The sequence below is a fragment of the Theobroma cacao genome, chromosome 1, assembly GCF_000208745.1.
Source record: "Theobroma cacao cultivar B97-61/B2 chromosome 1, Criollo_cocoa_genome_V2, whole genome shotgun sequence".
Taxonomy (NCBI): domain Eukaryota; kingdom Viridiplantae; phylum Streptophyta; class Magnoliopsida; order Malvales; family Malvaceae; genus Theobroma; species Theobroma cacao.
The window spans coordinates 2,130,601-2,145,376 of NC_030850.1; the positions used below are offsets into that span (position 1 = coordinate 2,130,601).

The 14,776-nt window shown below is 37.5% G+C and overlaps 3 protein-coding genes and 1 pseudogene across 3 annotated transcripts; 1 reads left to right on the forward strand and 3 right to left on the reverse strand.

Moving 5' to 3' along the window:
• LOC18611035 (protein root UVB sensitive 4) lies at positions 97–4,367 on the reverse strand. Its single transcript, XM_007047045.2, has 10 exons — positions 3,687–4,367; positions 3,226–3,372; positions 2,854–3,000; positions 2,534–2,596; positions 2,374–2,450; positions 1,515–1,620; positions 1,104–1,206; positions 838–989; positions 664–729; positions 97–547 (listed from the first exon to the last, which is right to left on the reverse strand). Exons 1-10 carry the CDS (start codon positions 4,143–4,145, stop codon positions 314–316), a joined length of 1,554 nt encoding a protein of 517 aa, XP_007047107.2. The 5' UTR covers positions 4,146–4,367; the 3' UTR covers positions 97–313.
• LOC18611036 (B3 domain-containing transcription factor VRN1) lies at positions 4,632–7,318 on the forward strand. The gene is made up of 5 exons (XM_018114116.1): positions 4,632–5,051; positions 5,453–5,571; positions 5,678–6,287; positions 6,474–6,679; positions 6,863–7,318. Exons 1-5 carry the CDS (start codon positions 5,039–5,041, stop codon positions 7,175–7,177), a joined length of 1,263 nt encoding a protein of 420 aa, XP_017969605.1. The 5' UTR covers positions 4,632–5,038; the 3' UTR covers positions 7,178–7,318.
• On the reverse strand, positions 7,920–10,437 carry LOC18611037 (annotated as a pseudogene).
• Positions 11,856–14,670, reverse strand: LOC108660616 (cytochrome P450 CYP82D47-like). The gene is made up of 2 exons (XM_018114848.1): positions 13,434–14,670; positions 11,856–12,630 (listed from the first exon to the last, which is right to left on the reverse strand). Exons 1-2 carry the CDS (start codon positions 14,388–14,390, stop codon positions 11,986–11,988), a joined length of 1,602 nt encoding a protein of 533 aa, XP_017970337.1. The 5' UTR covers positions 14,391–14,670; the 3' UTR covers positions 11,856–11,985.

Here is a 14,776-nt window from a genome sequence, read left to right on the forward strand (position 1 = left end):
ATTAGATAAATAGCCAAAATCACTAATTATTTATTTTTTATTTTCTACAAATACAAGCTCAAATGATAAATTTATATATCACAAACTGTTGTAACAAACCAGTAAAAGTCATTTTGTTATTTTCATCCATTAAATGTGAGTATAAATGTTTAATACAAAAATGAAACAATGACATTTATGTGTAAACAAATTTGCATTGTAACTAGATTGATGTGTATTACTGGGTTTCCAAAAGTGAAAGAATCGAACTGATCAAACCCCAAAACTCTCCAATGGCTGAAGGAGAGCAGCCTGATTCAGAAGAATAATTATTTCAGTCATCTATGTAACTATACCGTGCCTGCTCCTCTGTGTTCAACAAAATGTTTTTAATTGCCCAACCTAGTGCTGCCATTTGTTCATTCAACGGGACAAACTCTCGCTGTACGTATTGCCTACTATCCTCAATCAGTTTAAACCATTCTTTGAGAAAGAAGTCTGAAGAATCACTAGCCTTCATCATGCTTTCTAACGTACTTGAATGGAGGGCCTTGCGAACATAGCATGCCTGGAACAACACAAACATTAGCGTCACCTTTAACCTCAGCAATTGTAAACATAAGCTCCTGTATACATAGATGTCAAACAAAATTTTGCATAGATTTTAAAAGAATTCTTTTTTACCTGCAACAATCCCATGATAACATCAGCTGTGCGAGCCCCTTCACGTAAGCAAAGAAGGATGCCTTGCTAGAGTTTCATAAGAGGCAAATGAAAAAAAGCGATGAGCGAGATATCATTATACATAAGCACCATAGTTTATGCAGCAGCTAGTAAAGAGTTTCATTGTGTATGCACCTCTCTAGTTCTTGGTAGTCCACGGTAGAAGATCTCTATGCATATGAAATAATAATCCTTGTTTCTTACAGACTGCATTGTACTCATCGATAATTTAGGTAATTGACCCTTGGGATTCAAGCCCCCCATCCTGATGCACCATGGCTCTTTGCCTAATCCAAATTTCAATAATTGATTTGAATCTCATCTATCTTTAACAGTTAGTTCTAAAACAGATCATGTAAACGATGCACTAAAAGCTAAAGCACAGCCGTGAGAAACTTCACCTTTTCTCCACATAAAATTGATGTCTTCTTCTTTACTCACTTCTTCAGGTGAAGGCACATATCCCATTGCAATCCATGTATCAAGTATGATTTCAAGTCTATCCTGAATGTTGGAAAAGAAAAAGAGAGAAACAAAGACGAAATAGAATTAATGAAACAGATAGCTTTGAATTTTCATGAGGAAAATTTCCTCAATTTCCCCCCCTACCCCCCCCCCCCCCCCAAAAAAAAAAAAAACAAAAAAAGCTGTCCCAAGTTTCATTTACGGATCGAACATGAATTGGATTGGCATATAGAAAATATGAGATAAGACATGCAGATTTTTTACTCCTCTAGAGAAGTAATTAAAATATGAGAAAGTTGATTTGCTCTTCAATAATTGAACATGTATTGGGATAGAGATAATGCCACCTTAGTCAAGGTTTGGAGATGGACGTGCTTGAGCCCCTGATATATTCCAAAGAGGTCAATCATTGAGAAGAAGGGGTATAGAATGAAAGGTAGGCCTGTTTGCAATCTAGCACATTAAGGACAAGTCAAGAAACCATGCCAGCATTTAGTTTCACAATGAAATCAGTTAAATGATCAAACATATTTCTAATTTTTCTAAAAGAAAAAGAATATAAGATTTCCCACTAAATTCTAACTCCAATGTTACTATTCAAGTGTGGCAGCCATTACTTATATGTTTCATTGTCAATATAGAAATGGGAACTTTGGCCAGAGACAGATCACAAATTTTGTCTCCATTGAAATTTATTTAAAGAAGATTAAAATGGATTTTCTAGAGTATTCTTTAACCCTTGGTGCTCTGGTGTTTATTCATTTGATATTTTTTCAAATTATATGGTGGACACTTGCATGAGATAATGAACTAATTTAAATGACAAGACTTCTAAAAAAGTACATCTCCATTAGATAAATAACCTAAATCACAATTCACTATTAACAACTATTTTTTTTCAGCATCCTCAATTATGTTTTGGTTGCAACAATGAATTTTCTTTTAGTTTCATAAGTATCTAAATAGCCAAACTTTATTTACACCTATATAATATATAGTAAAATATTTATATTTTATTTGCCCCCCTTCCATGAAATTAAATTCATATTAGCAAAGATTTTAAACAAATATCAGTCACATAAATGGCATCTATCTGCCATTATGAAATGACACCAGAATTAGCAACCAGCAAAAGTGGTCATGTAAGTCCAATTAAAAACAATAACAGTTTAAAATATTACATCAAAGAGATGAAAGAGTATAAACCTTTGATTGTTCTTGAGCAACATATTCAAAGCAGCAGCAAGCATGAGACCAAGGTTATCAAAGCATACTGATTGAATCTGAATCCCAATCCAAGATCAGAGCTTTTGCCATAAAAAAAGTATCAAAGATTATGCAAAGAATGTGAAGAAAGAACCATAACCTGTGACTTTGCAGATACTTCAGCAAGGTTATCTGCTATTGCAAAGCTGCGATGAATAGCAGACTGTTTGTACAAGATGGAAAACATCAAAACACCAAATGAGAAGGTACTAAAAGCCATCAACAGCAAAAGACTTGAACAATTATTTTCTTGAAAAAAATTTCCTAGGGGTTAGGAAGAGTAGAAGGAAAGATGAAGCAAATAATCTTTAAAGGATAAGCATAAGCATAAAATGTGTAAATGAAGTAAAAGACTGATATAAATCTTGAAGGGAAAATAACTGAAGATACCACAACTTAAATGGAAAATTAAATCCTTACACTGGTTGCTATATAGCATGCCAAGCTCATTTGTTTTGCAATGTTGGCTAAAGATGCAAGAAGCAAGAAGTGCTGAGGAAATATGGGCGTAAGCAGCTCAACTCCAATGCTCAAAGTGAACAACAGGGATGTTGAAAACCTAACTCTCTTCAAATGAAATAAGACAAAAAAAAAAAAAATTTTATTTCATGTTTTGCAGTTCTTCAGTCACCATAAAACAATTCTTCACATTACTAATTTGTAACTTCTGATTATATTTGACCAGACACCAAAATAGACTACTGGAAACTGCAAAACTGCAATTTATACAACAAGTAAGAGGTGAAGAAGATGTGACATGCAACCCAACTTCTAAAATTGTGGAACTCATACCTTCAAATTGGTGTCAAAAGCAGCTGCCAAGCTAGCTGTATAGATGCACCTGCTTAGCCGTCCAAGTCCATCCTTCAATACCCAGTTAAGGGCAGCAGCTGATGGAAGTGAACGAGAATATCCAATTCCTATAGCCCGAAACATGGCCTGTTTTCATCACATTCTGTCAAAAATAATTTAATTATTGCCGAATTTTCAATAAAATGTCTAACTTGTAAAAGTACCTTTTTTTTCTTTATCTGTCAAAAACCAATATATTATAAAAAAGAAAGCATTTTTCAATTCCTACCCTACTATCTTCTATTAATTTTTTCCTATTTAACAGAGTCACCAAATATTTCCACACTAATACCCCATTTATAAACCAAATTCCCCATTGTTCTGATAACAATATCTTTAAAATTCCAAAAAAAAAATCCATTTGAAAATTTGCAATAACCAAATAAAAAAAAAACCCTTACCTGAGTAGCAAGAACTTGAAGAGCAGAGCTAAAAACCCTGTGTAAAAACTTCCACTTTACATACCCCATATAATTTTCACTAACTTGTTTAGGAATAAAAAAGTTCCCGACAGCCAAGCTAGAAACTTCAACCACCTTATCAAAATTGAAAAAAAATGACGCCGCAGCGCCACCGCCGCCATCGACGCTATGCAACAGAACACGGTTCCCATCCCAGAAGTACCTTGAAACTTTTCCGTACCTCCGTATCTCAATCGGGAGCTGGGCCGGTTTTGACGGCGCAGGCCGGTCGTTTAGTCCTCCATCAAGCTCGTAGGTGATTTGGGTTCTTAGTGTATTGGTTAAAGTTACGACTTTTGAAGAGAATTTGGGGGTTCTGGAAATGGGGTTTTTTGGAGATTTCCATGGGAGCGGGAAATGATGAGAGTTTGATGGTGTATAGTAAAGAGTTGATTGCATGAGAAATTGGGGTTGATGAAATTTAGGTTTTCTACTGATTTTCCCGCCAAATTTTGACGTTGGGTCCGAAGGGTTTGGTTGATAACGGTAGGGTTTAAGGGTTTAAGTAGGAAGAGAATAGAGTCAGAGTAGATACAAGAACTGGCACTGGATAAAGTAAGTTACTGCATAAACCACACACTCAGCTTGGTGCAAAACCAACCGCTTCGAGGATTTTAGTTCAACCACTCCTTCCTTTCCTCCCACGGATTATTTCCTTTAAAATAATAAAATACTGTCACTTAAAAGCCTTATTAATCAAATGTTAGAATTTAATGACTTAAAAGTGTATAGAAATTATACATTATGGGTATATTATTAAATATTAATTTTTTTATTATTATCATTTAGTATTGTTATTATTATGAAATAACAAAAATAAAAAGTTTTTTTTATAAAAAAATTGTCACATGGTGAGTAACTGAAATATAGATAAGTAACATATTAGAAATCCAAACAAATGAGCATAAAGGGGACTGCAAGTCTGCAACCTTTCATGTGAAGCCTGTTGTCAGTTTAACTATTTTAGGAAGGTTTTTTTATGGTATGAAGAAATCACTGGCAACAAGAAATTAGTGCTTTAGTGTAAACATTTATTGTTGTTTCAGTTCAAAGGTATCATTTTTCTTAAAAAAAAAACCATTCCTTTTTAAGGTTTTTTTCTTTTCTTTTGCTCTCCTTCAATGAAACTAAAAGGTGACCTTTTCTGTTTTTGTTCTTGATTTATGTCTGGTTTATGAGAATTGTGTGGTTTGCCATAGCCAACTGTAAGACAGTGTAAAACCCAAATTCATTGCTGCTCTTCGGCATTTCCTCACTGTTCAAAGATCAAGGAGATTCATCCTTCAAGCTTCATGCAGAGCCAAGGTTTTGACTTTCTTTTCTTCACTTCCATTTTTTTAACAGAAGGCTGCACTTTTCTTCAAGTTGAATGTTTGGTGTTTTGAAAGACATGAATGCCTGTAGGATCTTTATCTAAGCAAGAACGCTCTAAATCTATAGGATAAAACCTGATTCCTAGTCTCTTGGATAGCTAAACTTTTTGATGTTTGTGAGAGCACCGTTTAGAAGTCTAATCTGTTTCTACCAATGAAAACGAAAGTTGCTTATTTATGCCTTCTTTGTTCAGGAATGAAGAATCGGTTCTTGTTTCTATGTAAACTTTACCAATTAAGTTCCAGTAATTTTATATATTATTTTACTAATAGAAATTACAAACCCAAGCTCTGTTCTCATTTTCATTCTGTTTGTCATGTTTTATGTCTCAGGGATGTTACCGAAGTGTCAGAATTGCAGAATGATGGAGAAACACAAGTACTGGAAAGAATTTCAGTCCAACAGGCACCAGTTTTTCAAGATAATGATTGGTGATTCTAGAAATCAACTGGTAAATGATGAATGATGAACCCTTGAGCATGAATATGATCCCTGTGCTTGCCTCCTTGTTGCTTTCCAATGCCTTTGGATTGACAAACTTTTTGCTTGTTTTGCAGAGGATACCGAGAAAGTTTATGAGCAATTTCCGGGAAAATTTGTCAGGGACTGTTTACCTTAGAGGTCCAAGTGGATTCATGTGGGCTGTAGAAGTTGAAAGAATGTTTGATGATGTAGTTTTCGGAAACGGCTGGCAAAATTTCGTGAAAGACCATAGTTTGGCAGATGCTGATTTTGTTGTTTTCCGCTATGATGGCAATTCAACTTTCAATGTAGTTATATTTGATTTAAGTGGCTGTGAACGAGAAGGGTCATACTTCGTGAAAAAACACACGAGTGCCTGCTCAAATGGCAGATGTGGTTTTCGAAGGGAAGATGGAGAGGGCTCTGAAGAAGTAATAGACTTGGACAAAGTCCACGAAAACCATATGCAAAAAGAGAAGCTCACCAAGGGAAAAGGAAACACAATTTCAAAAGCTGTTGACACCATCTGTCAATTGAAGGCAACACAGGAAAAGCATCTGCGAGTTGGAAAATCAGCTATTGCTAGCGAGGTAATTGAAATACTGATGGATGAATCAGAGGAATCCTCAGGGAGTGCAACGGAGGCCAGTGAAGATTGGAGTAATAATTCTGTATCTTTGAAGTGCAAATCAAAAAAGAAAGAAGGTTCGTTTCCTCTAAATTCTCTTGGGGGAAGTAGATAGCTATAATAGTAAAAAATCTTCTAGATGAACAAAAGATGGAATGTGGTTTGAATCCTCCTTCACTAACAAATTAGATAATTTTCCGTTTTGTTCTGTTTCAATATACAAAAAACTCTGTTTCTCACTTTTCCTTCCCTTTTGGTTCTAGTTGGTTGCTTAACAAATGATTCAGGTAAAATGAAAAGGCCACTAGATTTGCCAGGATCATATAATCTGTATTTCATATCAAACAGACGAAAGATAACAGAGGAGGAGAAGCAAAGACCCCGTAGATTGGCCAAGCAGTATTCATCTACTAGACCCTCGTTCAGCATTGTTATGAAGCCTACTCATGTTTGCAAGGCTTTTACAGTGGTAAAATCTTTGTCCTTGTGTCTCATTCCCGTTTCCATGCCTAGCTGTTCAAAATCAAGATTAAGAATTATTTTGCAGTAACCCTATAAGGCTATGCTAACTAAGTATGTCTAGCTGTTCATTTGTTCATCTTGAACTTTGTGTTTGATCAGCAATCTCATCAAAAAATCTCTCTGCATGCAGAATATTCGTGAAAAATGGCTAGACATGCACGTCCCTGATAAAGTTAGAATAGCTCTGCTGAGAGTCGCTCCAGATGAGAAGAGATGGCCTGTAAGAATCATGCGCACCAAGTGGAGAAGAGGTTTTGCAAGGGGATGGGGTAAATTTGTCTTGGATAACAACTTGGAAGAGCATGATGTTTGTGTTTTTGAGCTCAATGAGGAAGGCCAAGCCAACAAGAAAAGCATAGGCTTTAATGTTGTGATATTTCGAGTTTTGGATGAGATTGTCCCCTTGACACGGTTCTCAAATACTCAACCAAATGCTTCAGATTAGAGAGAAAGGACTGCTTAATTATGAGGTTGATATGTGTGTGTGTGTGGAAGTAGGTTGTTTAGGATAACTCTTATGGTAAAAGTACTGTATCTGGTTTATTGTGACTTAGAAATATATTATGACAACCACTTATTGCTTTGATGCCTGTTGCTTTCGTATCTGGTTAGATGATTAAAAATGTTTTTGGATGGTTATCATGGTCATATGACTTCAACAGAAACTGAGTTCTGGGTAGAGGCTGCAGTCATGTTCAAGCAGTCTGTTGTATGGAAAGTACAGCACTGTGTCTTGTAAGAAAAATATTTCTTGAATCATCAGGGTTTTCCTGATGATGCCAGAAGACAATTGTTATCCTTATTAGTAATGGTCAACAGCTTGTTTTATTCTTCCATGCAGCTCAAATGAACTTGTCTAGCTCCAACTCGAAGATATCATGATTTGGTTGGATGGGTAATTGATTGGGGATTAGGTTCTATGAGATGATCAGTAGTAACAAAAGGTTGGCTAGAGGCAGTCACATTCAAGTAACTGGTTCTCAGTCAAGATAAAAAACAGATAATGGCTACCACAGAAAAAGAGAACAATGGCAACTACTATCCATTATCCAATTATCCTTTGAAGATTAGATCTGCGTAAAGAGTTTTGTTGATTAATCCACTATTGCCCTAATTTTTTCAATCTTCTGCTGAGCAAAAAATAAAAATAAAAATCAATCTTTTGGGGTTGTGCTGCAAACATTTGGTTGAATAAAACTTCTAATTCATTCAAAAGGGAGAAGTATCTTCTTAGCACGCTTTCAAAAGTATCCTTTATGTTCTTAAACCAATTACTTGAAAGGAGAGAAAATTCTACTCTGTTTGTATCATAGGCAACTAGGATAGCCATAAAGACATAGCAATGATCAACTCAATAACAGAGTGCAGGACTGCAGGACCCTTGTGACAAGCCCTTATTTCACCACTTTAGTTACAGAGTGTGCTTTCTTGTTCCAGGTAATTGTGTTAATTCTGTGCCTATACCACATAGAGCTGGGAATTAAGACGTGGAGTGACGAGTACCTCAAGCGGGGTCGCTTTCAGATTGGTCAATCCAGCGCTTTCTGTCATATCTACATCTTCGAGCTTTGATGGCTTAGCAACATCAAAACTGTGCAAGAACCTGCCCAAGATAAAGTGCACCATCTTGAGGGCTAGTGAGGTCCCAGGGCATGATCTTCTTCCTGAGCCAAAAGGGATGAGTTCAAAAGTTTGGCCTCGAAAATCCATATCCTTATGGCTGGTTAAAAATCTCAGAGGCTGAAAATCATGGGGGTCTGGCCATACACGTTCATCACGCTGAATCTTCCAGGCATTTACCATCAACCTTGTACCGGATGGAATGTGGTAGCCTGTTGAGAGGGTGCAATCTTCCAATGCAGCCCGAAGGCCTATGATCGGACTGGGTGGGTATAGACGCAATGTTTCCTTGACAATGGATTGAAGATAGACCAGGTTTGAGATATCAGATTCTTCCAATGGTCTATCCTTACCAACGTGCATGTCTAGCTCATCCTGGGCCCTCTTTAGCACGCGAGGATTGTTCAGTAGCAAAGACAGGGCCCAGGTGAGAGTGACCATGGTCGTGTCACTCCCTGCTAAGATTAAATTCTGCCAGAACAAGACCTTATCAGCAAAACTAGGGGACACTTTCTTTATTAAATTATGATCAAACAGTTAGTGATAAAATATATGAAGACAGACGAGCTTGATGACCTTATCACCTTAGGGATCAAGATGACTCGATAAAAGGTTAAGAATTTCTTGTCCTTATACCTACTCCAATTCCAAGAGATAAATAATTTAATAAAAGCGTTATGGGCTTTTTAGCACTTACAACGCAGCTTCCATATTATTATGATATCTTGTTTCAGTTCTGATTCTTTGGAAGAGGTTGTTTACCTACCACTTGGATTTGTTCAGTGTCATCCCAAGATTACTTATGTATAATTGAGACAATATAAAATGGATATCATCAAGAATCATAAACAGGACAGTTCTAGATATAATTAGCAGGATTTATTTGGTTGGGACTAGGACTACGTGGAGTTTTATTTGGGTTCTTACCAAGCAAGTAGCCTTGTTGATGGTGTCAGCATCGAAACCAGTAATCTTGCCATCTTCCAGGATGTTCAGCATCACATCCATGAAATCCTGCTCTTCAATCACCCCTCCACCCGAAAGTCTCTTCTGTTTATGCTCCTCCAGCCACCTTCTACAAGACTGTCCAATTGTTTTGCAGTTCTTTTCATGGATTTTTCATATCCTTGAAAATCCAGCCACCCAAGAAATGGTATTGCATCAGACAAGACGAACACTCCAAACAGATAAACAAAATCTCTCATCACTTTCTGGCATCTTCTTGCATCTGCTTCCTCACAATCAGCATTTGGTCCGAAGTATCTTCTCCCTCCTACCATTCTCAAAGCAATATTATGAGTTAGATCACCAAACCACTGCTTCATATCCACGAACACTTCAGTTTCTGCACTACCCTTGCTAAGCCATGACTTGTACAGTTCTCTTATTGCAGTCTTTACCTCAGAAGCTCGTATATGTTTGAGCATATCAATCCGGTGGCTTGACAGAAGCTCAATTGTAGCAATCTTGCTCATCTCACGCCAATAAGACCCGTAAGGAGCGAACCCAAACATAGCAAAATCATAGCCTAGATGCTTTGAAGCAGCAATGCTTGGTCTAGTGGAAAAAACTTTATCATGGACAGTGAAACATTCTTTGGCCATTTCCCAACTATTTAAAACCAAGACTCTGTGTGATCCTAGCCTTATGGAAAAAACAGGTCCATATTTGTCAGCCATGGCACCTAATGTTTTGTGGGTGAGTTGCTGGCCACCTAAGAGGTGCATGTGGCCAATTACAGGTAAAGCACCGCCAGCTTGCGGTGCAGTGCGGCATCTTTTCCCGTGAATGCTTGCTTTCTTTGATTGATAAAAGTAAATGCAACTCAAAAGGGCAACAAGGCTGCAGACTGTAGTAAACAGGTACTGAAGGAAAGGGTCCATCAGAGGATTTAGAGCTTGAAAAAGGGGGATATGTAGCAGAACAGGCTTCCAAGTCTGAACAGCTTTTAAATATCTTTGGTGAATCTTTCCAAACCTGTTAGTCTTTTCTTGAACAACAATAATTTGACTTTTGGGACCAGTGCAATTACCATGATTAATTGCTGTCAAGTGACCTGTAATGCAGATGTTTATAAATCTAAGCTGAAATTTTTGAATTCCACAAACAAATTTAGAAGATTATCAGAACTTACATATTTATTTCATGAACATATCTGTCCTATATAGAATAATAGTAATCGTTTCACGTATTTTTTCAAATATGACTTTGTTATTTTCTGCTTATTGACTTTTGTTCCCTGCTACAATCACATATCCTCAACCTCTAATTTTTTCATTTTTTCGCCAGGGATCACCATCTATCTAAACACAATTGGTCAAAAATAAAATTAAAGAAAGAAACAACATCAGCATCAATGATGTAAGATATGGTGAAAAATTTTCATGCACAAAAATAAAGTATTTGTAATGCTTTTTTCAGCTTTTGGGTTAACTTAAGGAGTAAATCACGTACGGAGTTATGAGAAGAGAGGAAATATGATGATTTTCCATGGTCTAATTTTCTTTTTCTGTACAAACAATTCAATAGGGAATTTTATTTGTGTTCCAGTGGTAAAAAATTTGCAGAAATAAACCAACAATCATGGTGCCATGAACAACCATCAGATTAAAGCCTGATAGTTAATCTGTTGTCCAAAATAGATGCATTCACTTTCCACCAAAAAATGCCTTTAATATTTATTAATAACCCTTACTGATGTTATTTTCAAAAAAAAAAAAAACCCTTACTGATGTAGGCTTTTGGTGGCCACACGTCTCCTGTCCTTTCTATTTCCTGTTTCTTTCTCTTTTGGTTTGCCAAATAATTACTTCAGTACATCACATCGTTTTCACTTCTGAACAAGGACGAAGAGATATTGTTTTGATCAATGAAAAACCAACTAGAAATACCCCAAAAGTTTGTAATCACAGCACCTTTAGATTTTAATTTCTTGGTTATGACAACAGGTAAGGTGACTGACGGCTCTGCTGGATAACCATTTGGGTAGCAGTTCCGAACCTCAGACAATGGACCTGATGATCCCAGAAGTAACCACAAGTCCTAACTCAATAAACTCTTGGATAACATGACAATATTTTGGTATGCCTCTTGGAATTGTAGTGTCAATATCTGATAGGTTACTTGGATAAGTACTAATAAGTTGTCTAACAAGTAACCATCTTGGGCACGACCACTCTAAAGACTTTTGTCTTAGACGCAAAAAGGGAAAGGAGAAAGCCAAAAAGAGAACTAGTTCCAGTGCCAGACTGTGCCTGTTATCTTTTATTGCATTGAAATGTTGCTTTAATTATAGAAAGTGACCTTGCAAAAGTTAAAACTTAGTTTATTCCATATGAGATTGAGTGTATCAGAAGTACCTTTCTAGCACGCCTTCAAAGTTGGAAGTGCATTGAAATTTGAAAATGTTCCCAATTTCAACAACGTAGCGGTAGTTTGTCTTTCATTTTCTTAACCGGTTGTTGTAAAGAAGTTAATTTCTGTTTGTATTTTAGACAACTAGGAAACCAATAAGTACATAGCAATGATCAATTCAGGAAAGCCTAGAGTAACAAGCAGGGTAGAACCCTTGTAATAAGCCCTTACCTTGACCGCTCTAATCACCACAGCTTACATTTTCTTTACTGATAATTACTATATTAATTCTGTGCCCAAACCATAGAGCTTGGAATCAAGACGTGGAGTAAAGAGAACTTCAAGCGGGGTTGCTTTCAGATTTGTTAATCCTGTACTTTCTGTCATATCTATATCTTCGAGTTTCGATGGCTTAGAAACTTCAAAACTTTGTAAGAAACTAGCCAGTGCCGAATGCACCACCTGGAGGGCTAGTGAGACCCCAGGGCAGGACCTTCTTCCCGAGCCAAAAGGGATGAGTTCAAAAGTCTGGCCTCGAAACTCCATATCCTTGTGGCTAGTTAAAAATCTCTCAGGTTTAAAAACATGTGGGTCTGGCCACACACGCTCGTCACGTTGAATCTTCCAGGCATTTACCATTAATCGTGTACCTGCCGGAATGTGGTAGCCAGTCGAGAGAGTGCAATCTTCCATTGATGCCCGGAAAATGATTGGACTAGGCGGGTATAAGCGCAGTGTTTCCTTGACAATGGCATGAAGGTAGACCAGGTTTCTGATGTCAGATTCTTCCAATAGTCTATCCTTTCCAACGTGCATGTCAAGCTCATCTTGGGCCCTCTTTAGCACGCGAGGATTGTTCAGTAGCAAAGATAGGGCCCAGGTGAGAGTGATCATGGTTGTGTCACTCCCTGCCAAAACTAAATTCTGCCAAAAACAAAAAACTTTATCAGAAAAATGAGAGGCATGCTCTTTATTAAGATATAATCAAGTATTTAGCAATATAATACACAGGGATGGACAAGACTGATAACCTTAAGGATCAAGCTGACTCAATAAAAGGCTGAGAATATAAATCCTGGCCTTGTGCCTACTCCAATTCTTAGAGATTCTTAATCTAGTTTTATGGCCTTGTGGCATTCATCATGGAACTTTGAAATTCTTAATTTACTAGGATTTTGTTTCATTCTGATTATTTGTCAATTATTATCACAGTAAGATTATATACGTATTGTGGAGATAATTTTGGCCCCACTAAATTAAGTACAAGATCCCGATAATACTTCATCTCTTGCTCTGGTATTCATATTGATTTGATGGGATATTGTGTTACCTAACTCGCCCACATGACCAACTTGAAATTATCCTTTTCCTTCTTCAATAGGCCTAATGACTCCGGAACAAGTGCTTTCACAAATATTATGATGCCCTATTACTACTATTTTTGCACTATGAATATGACAGATACGCCTATCAATTTCTTACCACAAAGCCTAAGAAATCCATGCAGAGAGGCCCCAATTTTCTCATGTTGTTCAATTTAGCAGGATTTAATCTTTCTAGAGAGCAGTACACTTATAGCGGCAGCTTTATTAGCATCGATTTATCCTAGGACCTCATTTTCAGAGATATGTGTTGTATATCATCAAGAATTGAAAACAGGGCATATTCTAGATATATTTGGACTATGTATTCATCATTTGGTTGGGACTAAAGGCTACGTGTCTTACCAAGCAAGTAGCCTTGTTGATGGTGTCGGCATCGAAACTAGTAATCTTGGCGTCTTCCAGGATGTTCAGCATCACATCCATGAAATCCTGCTCTTTTTTCAACCCTCCACCTAAATGTTTCTTCTGCTTATGCTCCTCGAGCCACCCTCCTAGTAGAATGTCCAATTCTTTTGCAGTTCTTTTCATGGCTTTTTCATATCCTTGAAAATCCAACCACCCAATAAATGGTAATGCATCGGACACGACAAACACTCCAAACAGGTAAGCGGAATCCCTCATCACTTTTTGACACCTTCGTGCTTCTGCTTCCTCACAATCAGCATTCGGTCCGAAGAACCTTTTCCCTCCCACCATTCTCAGAGCAATATTATGAGTTAGATCGCCGAACCACTGTTTCATATCTACCAATACTCCAGTTTCTCCACCACCTTTGCTAAGCCATGACTTGTACAATTCTCTTACTGCAGTCTTTACCTCTGAAGCACGTATATGTTTGAGCATATCAATCCGGTGGCTTGACAGAAGTTCAATTGTAGCAATTCTACGAATCTCGCGCCAGTAGGATCCATAAGGAGCGAACCCGAACATCGCATAATTATAGCCTAGAACCTTTGAGGCAGTAAGGACTGGTCTAGTGGAGAAGACTTTATCATGGACGGTGAAACACTCTCTGGCCATTTCCCAGCTATTTAAAACCAGGGCGCTGTGTGATCCTAGCCTTATGGAAAAAACAGGTCCATATTTGTCAGCCATGGCACCTAATGTTTTGTGGGTGAGTTGCTGGCCACCCAAGAGGTGCATGTGGCCGATGACAGGTAACGCACCGCCAGCTTGTGGCGCAGTGCAGACTCTTTTCCTGTGAGTGCTTGGTTTCTTCGACTGATAAAAGTAAATGCAACTCAAAAGGGCAACAAGGCTGCAGACTAAAGTAAACAGGTAGTGCAGGAGAGGATCCATCAGAGGAATTTAAAGCTTGGCGGAGGGGATATGTAGTGGAACAGGTCTTGCAAATATTAACCGCTTTTAAATCGCTTTGGTGAATCTTCCCAGGGCTGTCATTTTCCTTGGAAGATAAGAATATCTGACTTTTGGGATCATCACGGTGTATAATACATGATCTTTTTCGGCCAAATCTGAAATGTAGGTTATTTTTAATGCTAAAAGCCTACATCAAGAGATCACTTGGAGCTTGAAAAGATTTGCTTGCATATGATCCAAAACCGCCAATATTCTAAAGCAAGAAAAAAGTTTTAAAAAGCCAAGCTCCCGGTTACATTCAAGTCGGCAAATTAAATTAATCATACTTTCAAACCTTTTTGTCGGCGAGCAGGTCAGCAATGGCG